The 16,120-nt window shown below is 39.1% G+C and overlaps 2 protein-coding genes across 5 annotated transcripts in view; one reads left to right on the top strand and one right to left on the bottom strand.

Annotated features, from left to right (window-relative positions):
• Positions 1 to 5,710: 5,710 nt before the first annotated feature.
• RPS6 (ribosomal protein S6) lies at positions 5,711 to 10,091 on the top strand. Its single transcript, XM_028107242.2, has 6 exons — positions 5,711 to 5,788; positions 6,316 to 6,447; positions 7,103 to 7,313; positions 7,514 to 7,660; positions 9,703 to 9,860; positions 9,950 to 10,091. Exons 1-6 carry the CDS (start codon positions 5,783 to 5,785, stop codon positions 10,043 to 10,045), a joined length of 750 nt encoding a protein of 249 aa, XP_027963043.1. The 5' UTR covers positions 5,711 to 5,782; the 3' UTR covers positions 10,046 to 10,091.
• The window catches only part of DENND4C (DENN domain containing 4C), a 136,891-nt gene continuing 130,840 nt past the window's right edge, over positions 10,070 to 16,120 (bottom strand). For all 4 annotated transcript variants that reach the window (XM_028107238.2, XM_028107241.2, XM_088019019.1 and 1 more), the window contains 3 exons: positions 15,522 to 15,672; positions 13,877 to 13,941; positions 10,070 to 13,689 (listed from right to left, as the gene is read on the bottom strand). In XM_028107238.2, coding sequence (XP_027963039.1) covers positions 13,553 to 13,689; positions 13,877 to 13,941; positions 15,522 to 15,672 — 353 coding nt within the window. In that variant the 3' untranslated portion in view covers positions 10,070 to 13,552. The remainder of the gene's footprint in view (positions 13,690 to 13,876; positions 13,942 to 15,521; positions 15,673 to 16,120) is intronic.

Here is a 16,120-nt window from a genome sequence, read left to right as displayed (position 1 = left end):
TTAATTAGGTAATCAATTAACAAACACATCTCTATTTTATCATTCCCTTTCTTATTAAAAAAAAAGTAACTTTTCTCACTCAAAAACATCTGGGAAACCAGGCTATGTATTTTCTAGAGATATTCCTCATTCTTTTTTTTACTGCAATGTACCATGTTTTCTTAATTCTAAGACTCACATTCCTTTCTAGTTCAGCATTTCAACATCAAAACCAGTCTTAAATCAGTGCCAAGTGATTTTACCAGCCACAAGGCTGAGAGGTAAGTTGTGACCATTCTCTCCCGGACAGTTCCCTATTCATTTGCTTCTTAATGCAACTGAAGTACTTGAAAGAGCAGTGTCATGAAGTTCAATTTTGCATACTTTGGATCGCCATTTGTTGTTGACCATATTCTTAAAATTATTGTGATGCAGTATTGAAACAAAAGGTTGCCATGTATGCAAAAGATTGCATGTCACACACCAGACAGTGCAATTAAATATAGAAACAGCCAAGCCTCTTGGGAGCGATGACAAATTTCAGGGCAAAGGTTAGTGTGAGCCATTTATGCATCAGGAAGTACACAAGCGCTAGACGTTTATCACTGAAAAGCTTTCAGTTGACTTCCAAGAGAAGCTTTTATAATCCCAGCTTTACTATTGAGGAAAAAAAAAAAAGACCAAATAGAAAACAGAGTTGGAATCCCAGCTATTGTTTCTATTCCTCAAAAGTTTTCAGGTGATTCTAAAACTGACAAGACTACATACACAGGATGTCTGCTTTCAACGCTGCTAGTTGACATTGTACTGGAAGGTCTTGGCAGAGCAATTAGGAATGAATGAATGAATAGCACTCAAACTGAAAAGAAAGAGGTAAAACTATCTCTATTCACAGATGACATGATCATAAATAGAAGATGCCAAAGACTCCACAAGAAAACTAATAAATTCAGCAGTCTTGGGAAATAAGATGAACGCACAAAAATCAGTTATGTTTCTACACACCAGCAATGAACAATCTGAAAAGGAAATTTAAGAAAATAATCCCAAAGAATAAAATACCTACGAATAAAATTAATCAAGGAGGTAAAAGACTTGCAAGCTGAAAACCACAAAACATCGCTGAAATAAATTTAAGAAGACCTAAATGAATAGAAAGACATTGTGTGTTATGAATTGGAAAACTCAATGTTGTAAAGATGGTAAAACTGATCCATAGATTAAATGTAATCTCTCTCAAAATTCCAAGGGGGCATATTTTGTATAAACAGGCATAAAATTCATATGGAATTATAAGGCATCCCAAAGAGCTAAGACAATCTTGAAAAGAACCACCAAATCAAGGACTCAGACTTCCTGAATTCTGAAACTTACTACAAAGCTACAAATCAAAACAGCAGGATACTAGCATAAGGATGGACATACAGACCAATGGAATAGAATTGAGAGTCCAGACTCATAAACTCATACATTTATGGCCATCTGATTTTCAACAAGGGTGCTAAGATCATTCAGTGAAGGAAAGAATAGTCTCATTAAAAAATGGTGGTGGAACAGCTGGATATCTACATGTGAAAGAATAAAGTTGGATTCACTACCTCACACCATATTAACAAGTTAACTCAAAATGGACCAACAACCTAAATATAAGAACTCAAGCCATACAGTTCTTGAAAGAAAACACAGGGCTCCTGGGTGGCTCAGGTGATACTTACCTGCCTTCCGCTTAGGTCATAATTCCAGGGTCCTGGAATACAGCCTCATGTCAGGCTCCCTACTCAGTGGGGACTCTGCTTCTTCCTCTGCTTCTGCCCCTCCTCCCTACTCATGCTCTCTCTCTCTCAAATAAGTAAAAATCTTTAAAAAAAAAATATAGGGGTAAATCATCTTGACTTTGGATTTGGCAATGGATTTGTCTCGGATATAACACCAAAAGCATGATCATAGAGGAAAAAAAAAGATAAATTGGACTTCATTAAAATTAAAAAACTCTTGTACATCAAAAGACATTATCAAGAAAGTGGAGATACCTACAGAATGGGAGAAAATATTTGCACATCATATATCTAAGAAAGGTGTAATATTGAATATGCAAAGAACTCTTACAACTCAACAAGACATGCTAATTCAAAATGAGTAAGCAAGCAACCCTTGTATACTACTAATGAGATTATAAAATGGTGTGACCGTTCTGAAAAATAGTACAGAGTTTCCTCAAAAAATTAAAAATAGTTGCGCCCAGGTGGCTCAGTCGGTTAAGCTTCTGCCTTCAGCTCAGGTCATGATCTTGGGGTCCTGGGATCGAGCCAGCATGGGACTCCCTGCTCAGTGGGGAGTCTGCTTCTCCCTGTCCCTCCCCCACCTCGATTGTGCTCTCTGTCTGAAATAAATAAAAATCTTAAAAAAAATTAAAAACAGAACTGCTATATGATCTAGCAATCCCACTTCTGGGTATATATCCAAAAGAATTGAAAGCAGGGGCTTAAGCAGGTATATGCACATATATGTTCATAGCAGCATTATTCACACATTGGTGGTTCAGTGGTAGAATTCTCACCTGCCATAGCAGTATTATCCATAGCAGCTAAGCGGTGGAAGTAACCCAAATACTCATCAACAGATGAATGAACAAAATGTGGTATATAGATACAAAGGAATATTCCTCAGCTTTAAAAAGGAAGGCTTCTACATGCTACAAGAATGAATTTTGAAGACGTGTTTTTTTTAAATATTTTATTTATTTATTTATCAGAGAAAGAGAGAGAGCACAAGCAGGGGGAGCAACAGAGGGAGAGGGAGAAGCAGGCTCTCCGCTGAGCAGGGAGCCCGATATGGGACTCAATCCCGGGACCCTGGGATCATGCCCTGAGCCGAAGGCAGACGCTTAACCAACTGAGCCACCCAGGCGTCCCTGAAGACATTGTTAAGTGAAATAAGCAATCACAAAAAGATACGATTCCATATCTATGATTCCATTTCTATGAATCTGACTACTTGAGATACTTTATATAAACAAAGTAGAATGGTGGTTACCAGGGGTGGGGTGGGGAGGAGGAGGAGTTGTTTAATGGTTATAGAGTTCCAGTTTTGCAAGATGAAAAAGTTTTGAGGATCTGTTTCACAACAATGTGATTATATACATATTTCTAAAGGTTTATTTATTTGAAAGAGACAAAGAGCTCACATGAGCAAGTGGGAGAGGGAGAGAAAGAGAGAGAATCTTAAGTAGGCTCCACACTCAGCACAAAGACCAACGTGCGAGGCTCGATCTCACAACCCTAAGATCATGACCGGAGCTGAAATCAAGAGTCAGACGCTTAAGCAACTGAGCCACCCAGGTGCCCCTGCGATTATATTTAACACTACTGAGCTGTATACTTAGAAGTGATTAAGATGGTAAATTTTGTTTTTTACCACAATAAAAAAATACATAAAAAGAAGAAAAATCTGAGTAGTCCTGGATTTTACTTTGTCTCACATTAACTCACTATTACTACTACTTCAATGAAAACAATTAGAGCTAAAAAACATAATTGGGCAAAGTACTTGAATAGTTTCCTATTTTTCCAAGGAAGATATACAAAAGGCCAACAGGTAAATGAAAAGATGCTTACCATCGTTCGTGATTAGGGAAATGCAAATCAAAACCACAATGAGGTACCACTTCACACCCACTAGGATGGATATAATAAAAAAAAGAAAATAACAAAATAACAAGTGTGGCTAGGATGTGGAGAAATGGAAACACTCATTGCTGGTGGGAATGTAAAATGGCTCAGTAGCTGTGAAAACAGTTTGGCAGTTCTTCCAGTAGTTAAACACAGAATACGACCCAGTGATTCCACTTTTAGGTATATACCCCAAAGAATTAAACAGGTACTCAAATGCACTAGCGCTACTCACCAGTTAAAAGTTGGAAATGGCCCAAATGTCCATCAGTGGATGAATGAATGAATAAACAAATTATATTCTATACATATAGTGGAATATCATTCAATCATAAAAAGGAATGAAGTATTGATAAATGCTACAATGTGGATGAACTTCAAAAACGTAAGCTAAACATGAAGGTCACATATTGTATAATTCCATTACAGAAGATGTAAATCCATAGGGACAGAACTCAGACTGTGGTTGCCACTGGGTGCAGGAAAAGGGGAATGGGGAGCAACTGTTCAATGGGGACACGATTTCCTTTTGGAACTACATAGAGGTGGTGGATGCACAACGTTGTCAATGTACTAAACGCCAATGACTTGTTTACCTAAAAATGATTAATTTTGTTATATCAATTTCACCTCGTTACCAAAAACCTCCACAGGTTTTGAATGTGTCATTTCACCAACATTCTATACATTAATACTAGATGATCAAACAGGATTTAGTAGACTTTAAATTTTGAATGTGAAACAGGCCTAAACTCAAATCTTTGTGATACTGAAGTGGAAGATGGGATGTAATCATCTTGGAAGGTAAATTACTGTTTACATGAAATGCAGGAGTTTTTACTTCGTGAAAAAAAATATTGAGTAAATAAGAGACAATAAACGTTCCTTCCTTCAGAATACTGAGTGTGGGCTTCAGAGTTAGACCACCTGGGTTCCCATTCTTGTCTTCCCAGGCATGTTCTGGAGGACTATCAAATGCACTTTCTCATGTCTTGTGTACTATTAAGAGTTGCATCACTGCGGATTCAAGATTTACTATAATACATTCACTTATTCTCCCTCTACTGGCTGGTTCCATACTACCACACTGTAATAGGCTAATACCTATCAGAGCTGGGGTTGTGATAATTTAACAAATATTTACTGAGTGCTTATTTTTTATGTGCCATGCACTTTGCTGTGTCCTAAGTGCTCCATAGTGAAGTTTAGACAGGATTTATCATTTATCATTTAGAAGAGGGCATAGACCATAAACATACCATTTATGTATCATTAAGTATGAGAAAGGAAAACAGTGCTCTACCAGAGATAAAATGTGGGATACTATTTTATTTTAGGTAGCGTGGACAGCAAAGGCTTTTCTTGGGACCTCTAATCTGAACGACCTACATGATATTGACAAATGACAACAGGTGTATTTGTGGAGTTTGAGGTCAGGGACAGGAGACTGGAAAGTATTTAACTGCTATGGGAAATGGTGCATTTCCAGCAAGAGCGATGTAATTTTGCGTTGTAAAAAGATCCAGAGGCAAGACACAAACCAGGGAGACCATTTAGGACGCACGGATGGTGGCCCGGAGTTAGGGTAATTGTGGTTATTGGCCTGAGCGAAAGGGAAGGTGTTATTCTGGGACAGAACGACGATGACGGCAGAGCAGTTAGAGGACAGGCAGAAAAACAAATCACGGCTTTCACGGCGTCCTGCTGCGAACAGCCGGAACGAGAGCAGGGCAAGCTTCTGAACTAAAAAGAACTAAAAATCTTCAGACGGTGTATAAGGTACAGGAGAGGGCAAGAGAACTGAACTCCGGTCCTGCCCTTCTATGGTACCAGCAAAGGCAGAGTGATCTGGACCAACTCCACCCTGGCTCTGGACAGTGCGGGACACACGAACCGCCCGAGGATCCGACCTTCCGAAACAAGCTTGCGCGGCGTAACGGGTTACTCACGGCCCGCCGAGCCTACCTCTCTATGCTAATTAGCCCCGGCTCCGGAAGTACCGCCCACCGGCGCTCACTTCCGCTATCCCAGCCGTCCGCTTATCTCGCGAGAACTAGAAGTGCCTATGAGACGTGGGCTAAGCGGAAGTCGGGCCTCTTTTTCGTGGCGCCTCGGAGGCGGTAGGCTGCTTCAGGATGAAGGTAGGAAGTGGTGGAGGCTTCTGAAATGGACTGGGGGGAAGGTGGGCCGAGCCCCAGAGCATCGCATTGTCACAGTCCTACCTCTCCAGAGTCCTAGCTCTAGGTGGAGAAGGGTCTGAGGCGGGAGAAAGCTTGCCGCTCTCGGGTCCAGGGGTCCCTGGGAGAGCGGATGGCGAGCGATTACAGCTGGAGGCGCGGCGGGCGGGGAGCGCCATGTTGGCGTCCTCACGCCCAGCCCGGCAGATGTGGCCCTGCTGCCCAGTTGGCGGCCCGCGGGTCGGGCTCTTTGCTCTGACAAGCTGAAAGGCTGCGGAGGGCCCTTCGTCCCCGGGGTCCTTCCGCGAGGCTTGACGAAAACTTAGCCCGATTATTAGTGCGGTGCTTGTGCGTTACTATGCGTACACATGCTTTAACCAAACCGACATGTCAAGGTATCTGCTCCTCGTCTGGGGGTTACATAAAAGGCTTTCTGGTGGTTCTGCGGTTTTCTAAAGCTCTTCTCCCCCCCCCCCCACTTTAATTCTTAGCTGAACATCTCTTTCCCAGCTACTGGCTGCCAGAAACTCATTGAAGTAGACGATGAACGCAAACTTCGTACCTTTTATGAGAAGCGTATGGCCACAGAAGTTGCTGCTGATGCTCTGGGTGAAGAATGGAAGGTTGGTTACTGAATCAAATTGTATTTAGCTGTTGAAGAAATAGTCAACGCTATTGGTAATTGGTGTATGTAGCGGAGTAGGAACTACTCCGGGTTCTGTCTTCTGACCTTGCTTGGGTTACTTCCACATGTCTCTTGAGAGCTATCACCTTGCAGGGTTCTGTGTACATCAAAGGGGAAAATAAAGTTCTTTTAAGGGGCGCCTGGGTGGCTCAGTCATTAAGCATCTCCTTCGGCTCAGGTCATGATCCCAGGGCCCTGGGATCGAGCCCCACATCAGGCTCCTTGCTCCACGGGAGGCCTGCTTCTCCCTCTCCCACTCCCCCCTGCTTGTGTTCCCTCTCTCGCTGTGTCTCTCTCTGTCAAATAAATAAAATCTTTAAAAAAGTTCTTTAAAAAGTGCTAACAAGGGTTGTTCTGTTTGGTAGCTTGTTTGTACTTTGGTTTCTTAACAATCTTTCCCTCGCTGGAACTGTTAAATCTAGTAAAACATAGGTTAGAAATAGGACTTGAAAGGAATTTGCTAATCTTGGCAAATTGAAGATATAGACAAAATTTAGTAACCAGAGAAAACTGTAAATTTCAAATTGTTTTAGTACACTTCCTAGGATTTAAGGGCTATAATCCTTTATTTTACAACGTGTCGTACTTTGCAGGGTTATGTGGTCCGAATCAGTGGTGGCAATGACAAACAGGGCTTCCCCATGAAGCAGGGTGTTTTGACCCATGGTCGTGTCCGCCTGCTGCTGAGTAAGGGGCATTCCTGCTATAGACCAAGGCGGACTGGAGAGAGAAAGCGCAAATCCGTTCGGGGTTGCATTGTGGATGCCAATCTCAGCGTTCTCAACTTGGTCATTGTAAAAAAAGGTGAGGTTTACTTGTGTTCTTGAGTTGTTTGTTTACATTGATTTAAAGGCTGATTACCCAAATGCTTTTTCATTTTCACTTGCAGCATCCACAATTTGACCATTGGACTTGTTTCTTTAGCAATGCATAAATAGTAATTAACGGTTCTTGTTTGTAAAAAAGTTGTGGAATTAAAAGGTCTGATCACTTTGTTCTTTTAGGGGAGAAGGATATTCCTGGACTCACTGATACTACTGTGCCTCGTCGCCTGGGGCCAAAAAGAGCCAGCAGAATCCGCAAACTTTTCAATCTCTCTAAAGAAGATGATGTCCGCCAGTATGTTGTGAGAAAGCCCCTAAACAAAGAAGGTAGGGGAAATTACGCCATTTAGGGTTTGCTTAATTTTATTTGTCTGTAGCATCTTGTGCACATATTAGAAAGTCCACCTATTATGTATTTAGCAGGAGTTTTAAGTATTTTAGGAAAATACTGGGAAGAGGGTCAAGATGGGCCCTTGTTACTAATCCTTGTATCTGATGCTTCTCTAGAGTATTACAATTTTACTTGAAATTTTCCCTGAGCTACTCATGTATGCTTATCTGGAGATAACTTAGCAGACCTAAAGCTCATTACTTTGGGTTAGGAGTTCGGAAAATGATAGAAAATTCTGGGACTGTGGTTGAACGTGCTGACTTCCCATCCACTTTTGCTCTCTTTACATATTAGAGCTTCTGTTTGTTTACAGACGAAGTAATGCTTTCATCAACTGAAGTTGCCGTTAAGTCCAGGCCCTCATTTCTTAATCTGAGATGTGGATAGCAGTAGTAGGAGTTGTGGACATAAGAACAAAAGTACCTTATTCAAAATCCTAGGAACGGGTGTTTGGGGTTTTGGAGTTTTAATATTTTGAGATGGTATATAGTAGATAATGTGGTTTGTTAGGGAACATGACCCATCACTGGTGAGGCAGCAGTGTTCTGTGACATGGCTATTTCTTAGTAAAGTGTATGAATATTTATTTCCATTATGTGGAGTAAAGAGCATGTCCGTTCAGGTTGGGTTTTCCTGACAAATGTGAAAAAAACTGATTGGGTTTTGGCGCCGGTGTCTTAAAAACCTAAAACCTACACCTGGCATATAGCGAGTGCTCATGGGTCACTCCAAACATCTGAACCACCTATGTGCGAGGTACTATTTTAAGTGTCGGTGATATAGTATAAAAGGACAAGTTACTCTCCTGTGGTTTACACTTAAAAAAAAAAAAAAAAAAAAACGGCAGGGGCACCTGGGTGGCTCAGTCGATTAAGTGTCTGCCTTCAGCTCAGGTCATGATCCCATGTCCTGGGATCGAGCCCCACAGCAGGCTCCTTGCTCTGCAGGGAGCGCGCTTCTCCCTCTCCTCCCTGCTTGTACTCTGTCCTCCTCTGTCTCTCAAATAAAATCTTTTTTAAAAAAAGAAAGAAATGGCAGATACATGGCAATTGGCCAACATCAACACCACTGGCAGTATCAGTGTAGTAAGTGTTCTGGTTAACAGGTGTTTATAGCATGGGTTCTTATATCTTTATAATTAAGGTGTTTGACTTTTCGCAAAAGCTGAGCAATTACTTAGTTCTAGAATATTTGAGCTATTTGTTACTTTCACCAGGTGTCTACAAACTCAAATGATTACATCTAAAGAGACATCTGCTCCAAAGCAGATCTATAATCCATAGGATTTGGGACTTACAGAGCACACAGGCTAAGTGAAAGATACTCTGAACACTGCTGCACATTTTGATGTTAATGGTTTTGTTCCCCCAGGTTGGCAGGATCTGCCTTGGCAAATACCAGATGCAAGCGTAAATGGGATTTCACAGCGTGGTTAGGGTAGTGGTGCAGATAGAGCTTCGTTTTCATAGATCAGTTACACAGGCACAGTTAATACAGCTTTAAACTAATGCTCCTGTGTCTTAAGAGTACAAAATATACCCTACAAAGACAATATAACTGTGGAAGGGAAATCAAAGTTGAGTAGAGAAAAGCTTAGGGTATGACTTCCCCCCAAGCAGAGTAGCCTAAATTTACATACAGTCTTGAAGTTGACATCCACTTTAGTGGTGTAGTTTAATGAGCCATTTGAGGATTAAATGTGCTAATCAGGAAAACACTGGCACCTAGTAGACAAAGTTAATCTCTTCGCTTTTCAGAAGGACTTACCAGTTTCTATTTTGAGAATATTTAGCCCATCTTGGCTTTCTGTTGACAGGGTAGGAAGTCTACTTTTATACAGTAGTTTAGATTTGACTTAAAAGGCCTCATACAGGTAAGTTTTCCTACAGTAGTCCTGTTAGTAATGTTTTTAAAATGTAGATCCTAATGAACACGGGTATTCTTGAGAAGTGTTTGAATCATTAATCTGAATTTTCAGGGAAGAAACCTAGAACCAAAGCGCCTAAGATTCAGCGTCTTGTTACTCCACGAGTCCTCCAGCACAAACGGCGGCGTATTGCTTTGAAGAAGCAGCGCACTAAGAAAAATAAGGAAGAGGCTGCAGAATATGCTAAACTTTTGGCCAAGAGAATGAAGGTAAGTCAAGAAGACTGGGGGTGGGAAATCAGGCCGGACTTTGGATTTTTAAGCCAGACAATCTGTAACTGCTTTTTTGTTTTTTTTAGGAGGCCAAAGAAAAACGCCAGGAACAGATTGCCAAGAGACGGAGGCTGTCTTCTCTGAGAGCCTCTACCTCTAAGTCTGAGTCCAGTCAAAAATGAGATTTTCTATGAGTGACAAATAAATACGATCAGACATCAAATCCCCTTTATTGACTTCTCATTGATGACAAAACATAGATAAATGGAGAGAAGACTGAGATAAGGGACTCTCGTATATAGCAGTATGGTGGTGTATTAAGTGTTCTAGAGATACTTGAAAGTGATACCTTCAAGGTGAGAGGCAGAGGCCGCACCGGAACAGTGGGAGAGATGGCCAGTACGGGGTTTCTTTGAGAGGGGCGGTGGCTCCGGAAGGGCTCTGTGCAGACCTGTCTTTCAGCAAAGGGCGCGGGACGGCTGGGGGTACAAGGATAGGGCGATGCACCTCTTCGTGCACTTTATTTTGAGGAATACAGTTTTAAAGATCATACACAATACATGAAAAGTGCCCTGAAGATGGACATTTGTCATAGGTAAAAAAAGACACCTTGTTAAAAGCATAGTTAACATTTTAAAACCGTTCACAAAAGCTTTCAAAACCAGTGCAAATTGTATGAACAAAAGCTTTTCAACTCTAGTGAATTGTTCCTCGTGCACGTTATGGTTTCACACTGTGCCTTTAAGAAACACTTGGATTGATGAGGGATGCACAAAGTATACCGTTTTCTAATGTAGCCTGTCCAGTTTCTATAGAAACTGCAGTTAGAACTAACCTTTACAGACTAGAAGGCTCTTAAAGAGGCACATCAGGCTTTAAGGGTGAAGAAGGGGAGTTCTTTCTTTGCTGGAGTATACGTTTTAACCACAGGTGAGTCAAATTTTCAACTGCTTTAACACAGACTGAAGCTGTGCTTGCACTTAAAGGTGTGCTTATCAATCACGTGCAGATCTGACCAAAATGTAGATTGTGATTCAGAAGATTAGTGGCCCCAGAATCTACATTACTAGTAAGTTTCCAGGTAATGTCAATAATGCCAGTCCCCGGACTGGACTAGCTGAGAAGACTCTTAGACAAAAGGGAGATCCATGTTGCTCTTAATACATGGTATTAAAAATTTACAGAACATGAAAAACTGTAATTGGCGATTGGTGTTATAGAAATTAAGATTGAACCAAAAAGGCAGAAAGGGAAAATGCAGCATTTGTAAGTGATAACGCAAAATAAAAAGGAATAAACGCTGCAGTCATAGGGGGTAACTTAAAGGCCGGAAGGCAAGTCTGGTATACAGGCCAGAGTTACCGTACTAACCAGTACCTGGTTGATTTTAATACAGCATGAGCACCACCACTATGCTTTCTTGTTTCAAGGAGTGCAGTCACTAAAGTGGACAGATAATGGCTGAGCTAGGCTGTTCTACCTTATTAATTCTGGCAGATTTAAGATGGAGAGCTACTTTTCAAAAAGGGATACTGGAGAGTATTTCAATGGTAAGAATGTTTAATCCTGCATTACCAGTTTGTACCAAGAATGAAGTTAAGAGCAACAACTGACTCTCCCACAATTAAAGAAGTCATTTATGCTTACATAGTTAAGTCTTAACCACGTAGGTTGCTACAATCTACAAAATGCAGCCAAAATCAAATCAGACTATCCAAAACTAGTATAAGGTAATGCTAAATATCTGGACTAATTTGAAAGATTGCAGAAGTTCTCAGGCTTTTAAGTTTCATACATTGCTACGAGTCATTCTAGACCTTTCTAAATGTATGGATAATGACTGCATATCTGGCCTGGTTTTGTTCGCAATAAATTTTTAGTGGTCCCCTTTCTGTGGTAGGTGCTAGAAAAGGCCGTTATGCACTTTTAACACAAAACAGCCCCTATTTCTAAATGAAAGCAGCAGGCTAAGGTTTACAATGTATAATGGCGGAGTTACTTAGAATGTTATAAAAAGTTACTAGAAAATGTATACTTGGGTACAGTATAACCAAATCTTAAATGTGTAAGGAGATCTTCATTACACTTATTACCAGGAAGTGCTCTGGTAAGTAATTTAGTTCAAGTTAAAGACGACTACCGAGAAGTGAAAAAACAATATTGGAACTCTAAAAATCACGAGGGTCAGAATTGTACACATTTCAGGAGACTTAAAGATGTCATGGAGACAAGCACAGCAAACAATTTCGCATTTTATTCATCCTCAAGCTTTTATGCAAGGTAATTCCAAACTTTGTTGGGGCAATAAGTGTTAAGTACCAAGTATTAAGTTGCAAAAATATATACTCTGAGATAGTGCAAATGATCCATTTTTAAGGTAATGAGAGTTGTACATAATTTGACAAGTTCTTTCAGTAATTTCATAATAAACTGAAATCTGCATAGGTTAGATTAGCCCTGAAATGTTGAAAGACTGGTACAGTAACAATTTTTAAAAGATTACACCAGGTGGGAGATTTGTGCTGTTAACTGTACCACCTGGAAATAAATTTTTAAGAACTGATTCAGTCATCTGCATAATTACTCTAAAAGCACACATAACCATTGGTTTTTTAAACCTTGCAGAGAGTTAAGGCAAACTTAACTGTTCCTAAGGGCTGTTTTTAATGAAAGACATGATAAATGTCAGGCATGTGAGGTACATGATTTTCTTGAACCTACTGGCAAGAAGCTCAAGAAGCTTTTAACATTCTAAGACTTAATTGATCCATCCTAAAATATTTACAAATGCACAAAAAATAAGCATACAAATTAAATATATAAGAATAAAATTTCTGTGCGCAGTGCAAGTTTATCCCACAGGTTTTTAAAAGTGACCAATAGCAACAATTCATGTACCTGAACAATTTCAGGTCCAAAAAATCAACATGAGCATTTTAAGCATGTTCCAATTTTGTAAATTATGAGGGTGATTTAATTGCATTTAAACTAGGTGATTGGCTCATTTATTCCAATCTTAAAAGCTGTTGCAAATTAACATAGTATTGGGAGGAGGATGAAAACATCTTGGATATTCAAGATAAAATCCACTAAGAAAGAGAATACATAATATGGATTAAGAAACAGAGGCAAGGCTGTCATCAGACTTTAAGGTAATTTTGATTAATAGTTGCAGACCCCTTTCAGAAAATTGTATTGCAACACGCAGTCTAAGAATTTTAATAAATATAATATGGCTGTACATACAAATACTACACAGCCACACATATATACACACATACACAAAGAGTTGCTCTTATAATTGAGATTTCATTTGTTTTGGGGTTAGGCAAGTTTACATTAAACTGCTATTCCCCAAGGCCAACAATTTCAAATATAAACAAAATGCCAAGAATGAATACAGTTTCGCATTATCAAACTACAGATAATGAGAGATCCAAGAACAGTTCTCAAGCAGAGGCAGATGAGCCATTCAGAAGTTGCAAACCTTCAGATATTAACCCTGGGGCATTTTTATAACATTTTTACATTGCAAGATGATTGTGTACGAATTACATTTCATTACATACTGTCCCAAGAGTTAACTTCATTTCCCTTTCATCAATTGTTAGCATTTGGAACAAACCTTAAATGTTTGCCAAATGAATCTATTCCCTCAAGCTTTGTCAAAAATCTAGTGAACATCTTATTTAAATGAGAGGCGCTCCAAAACACTTCCTGCACCATTCCATACTGATACTTGGTGGAGCATCAATTTTCTGCAACTTTTCAAGAATCTCTGTAGATAGATTATTGTATGCAAGTCCATATTCATTGTCAAAAGCCTCTGAAAGACATTTTCAAAAATGCAGTTACAATTTGTTAAGTCTTAAGTTGAAAAATGGTAATTTCATGTATATCTATAAACTGCGTATCTAAAAGTAGAAATTTTTGGAAAGGTAAGGGCAGCATACCAATTACAACTTTGTAAATTACTTTAGAAAATGAAAGAACCTCCTTTAGTAATAACTTACCAATGTCAATATTCTCTCTTCCAAGAGATACTAATGATAAGAAGAGGATTTCTCGGTATAAACTCCTATAAAACAAATGTTTTTAAAGTTAATGGGCACAGAGCATAAAAATACACACATGAAGGTTTTGTAAAATGGTGAAAAATGATTATGTTCTATAGTCTAGTTAACAGTAATGTATCCATGTCTGTGTCGTGGTTTTGATATAACACTACAGTTAGAAGATGTCACCTTTAGGGGAAGTTGGGTGAAAAGTATGGTGAATTCTGTGCTACTCTTTGCAACTTACTTTGAATTTCTATTTCAAATGAAAAAGCTATGGACATAAGACTAAACACTAAGTGGCTTATTTTAACTTCTATAATATTTTAACAATATAAATACAGTTGACCTTGGACAACATGGGATTGAATTTCATGGGTCCACCTGTATGTTGGTTTATTTTCCCCTATACAGCAGAGTACTGTAAAGGTATTTTCTCTAGTAACTTTATTGTAAGAACATTATTTATGTTATTGTTAGGACTTCTGGTCAACAGCTATTAAGTTTCGGGGTAGTCAAAAATTATACACAGATTATCAATTGCATGAGGAGGTCACTCAAGGGACAACTATAACAGGTAACTGTTTTAACTCTACTTTGCAATTAAAATTTGCAAAAGCAGTCTCCTCTCATTTTTTAGGGGTCTAAAACCCTTGGACACTGAAAAGTGGTGTGGTCTCTTTACTATCTAACCCAATAATAAAGGATAAACTATATTTGGTTTGTGAACATAAAAGTGTCACAAATTAAACCTTAAAAATGAGCTTCATAGCTCAGTTAAAAATAAAGGAAAGCTGAAGAAATGAACTGATTTCCGAGTACTTAACACAAAAAACATTACAGAGTAATGCTAATTCTGATAATGCTTCATATATAGCTTTGTTTAGAAGCTTCATAAGTTGTAACATATCTCTCATTTTCCTTCCTCCCTTTAAACTACAGATGCTTGAAACTAGCTGCTCTTTAGACTGTGAAGGTCATCTCTATCTCAACTGTTGAGATTACAAAAGGATCCATTCATTTTCATCATCAGTTCACGCTCTATCACTTCTGAGGTTATCTTCAAAGATGCCATGATGAAAGAAACTTGTAGAGGATCTGGAAACTGTTAGTATTTGGTAGCATTTATTATGCCACCTTTTCTGAAGTTTCCCCTGCAAAATTCACCTATATTGAGACTGGGATGAGCACTGATCGAAGCCTGTTAGCCGACAAGAGTAAGAGGATCAGGAAAGCTCCATAGCCTTTGTAATTTACTGTTTCCATTGCTTTCCTAAATTGCTTCTATTCCTAAACAGGTTTTTTTTTTTAATGTCCCACAAGAAAATAAAAGATAAGACGTGCAGGTATGACAGGGCCTGAACAAGTAGTACGTATGTATAACGTCACTGCTAACAAATTCATAGAAGGTGGCCGGTGAAGAGCAGTAATGTTTCCCAAAGACTACATTTTAGACATGAATGAATGACTTCCTAAAATTTATTCCTCCACACACAACTTTTGTAATGTTTGCTCAAGTATGAACATTTACAACTACAGATATTTTAAAAATAATAAACATGAAATTATCTTGAGTGGCATGAAGCAAAAACTGGATTCTTACCTTTGTCTTTTCATGTCTGGCTTTATTAGCTGTGAAAGTAGACTGATGGGTTTAAGAACATCATTATGTTGAATACTCTGCCTGATGGTTTCTACTAAAGTGCTTGTGGCTTCTTGTTCCTCTGATAGGAGAGACAATTTCTTTTCAGAATCTAATAATAAGAACACAGTAAGAATACTCTAATTATTAAAAAAAAAAAAGTTTTTTTCCCAGAGTTGTAGCATTTTCTAGTCTTTTATTCAACATCGCCTTCCCCTTACCAGTAAAATTATGTGTCAATGTGAGCAGCTAAAAAATATTTTTCCTGCTTTCTTTGGATAGGAAAGTCCTGTCCCTTTGCCTTTTCCCTGAATGCAGGGTTCCTTCTTCAGGCTGGGATGTGATAGCTTGTACTCCAGCAGCAATCTTGTGACCATGAAGCAACTGATGGAAAAGTGAGACACAACACCAGGAGCCTGGGTCGCTGATGACAGGAGGTGCCTCTCAGTCCTGGAGTGTCTATTTCACAATTTATTTATGTGAAAGAATCTTTACCTGTTTAAGCTTCTGTTACTTGCTATTAAATATAGCAGAGTATAATCCTAATTGATACAAGGGTA

Source organism: Eumetopias jubatus, unplaced genomic scaffold (assembly GCF_037043125.1).
Source record: "Eumetopias jubatus isolate StellerSeaLion01/CBP00866 unplaced genomic scaffold, mEumJub1_p1.0 scaffold_15, whole genome shotgun sequence".
Taxonomy (NCBI): domain Eukaryota; kingdom Metazoa; phylum Chordata; class Mammalia; order Carnivora; family Otariidae; genus Eumetopias; species Eumetopias jubatus.
The sequence above is the reverse complement of the archived record's forward strand: the minus strand, read 5'-3'. Positions and strand labels throughout refer to the sequence as shown.

Excerpts from the sequence above, each read along its gene's own strand:
- RPS6 (XM_028107242.2), top strand. Across the intron at positions 6,448-7,102 it reads CTCTGGGTGAAGAATGGAAG|GGTTATGTGGTCCGAATCAG; the intron begins GTTGGTTACTGA and ends CGTACTTTGCAG. Across the intron at positions 7,661-9,702 it reads AAAGCCCCTAAACAAAGAAG|GGAAGAAACCTAGAACCAAA; the intron begins GTAGGGGAAATT and ends CTGAATTTTCAG.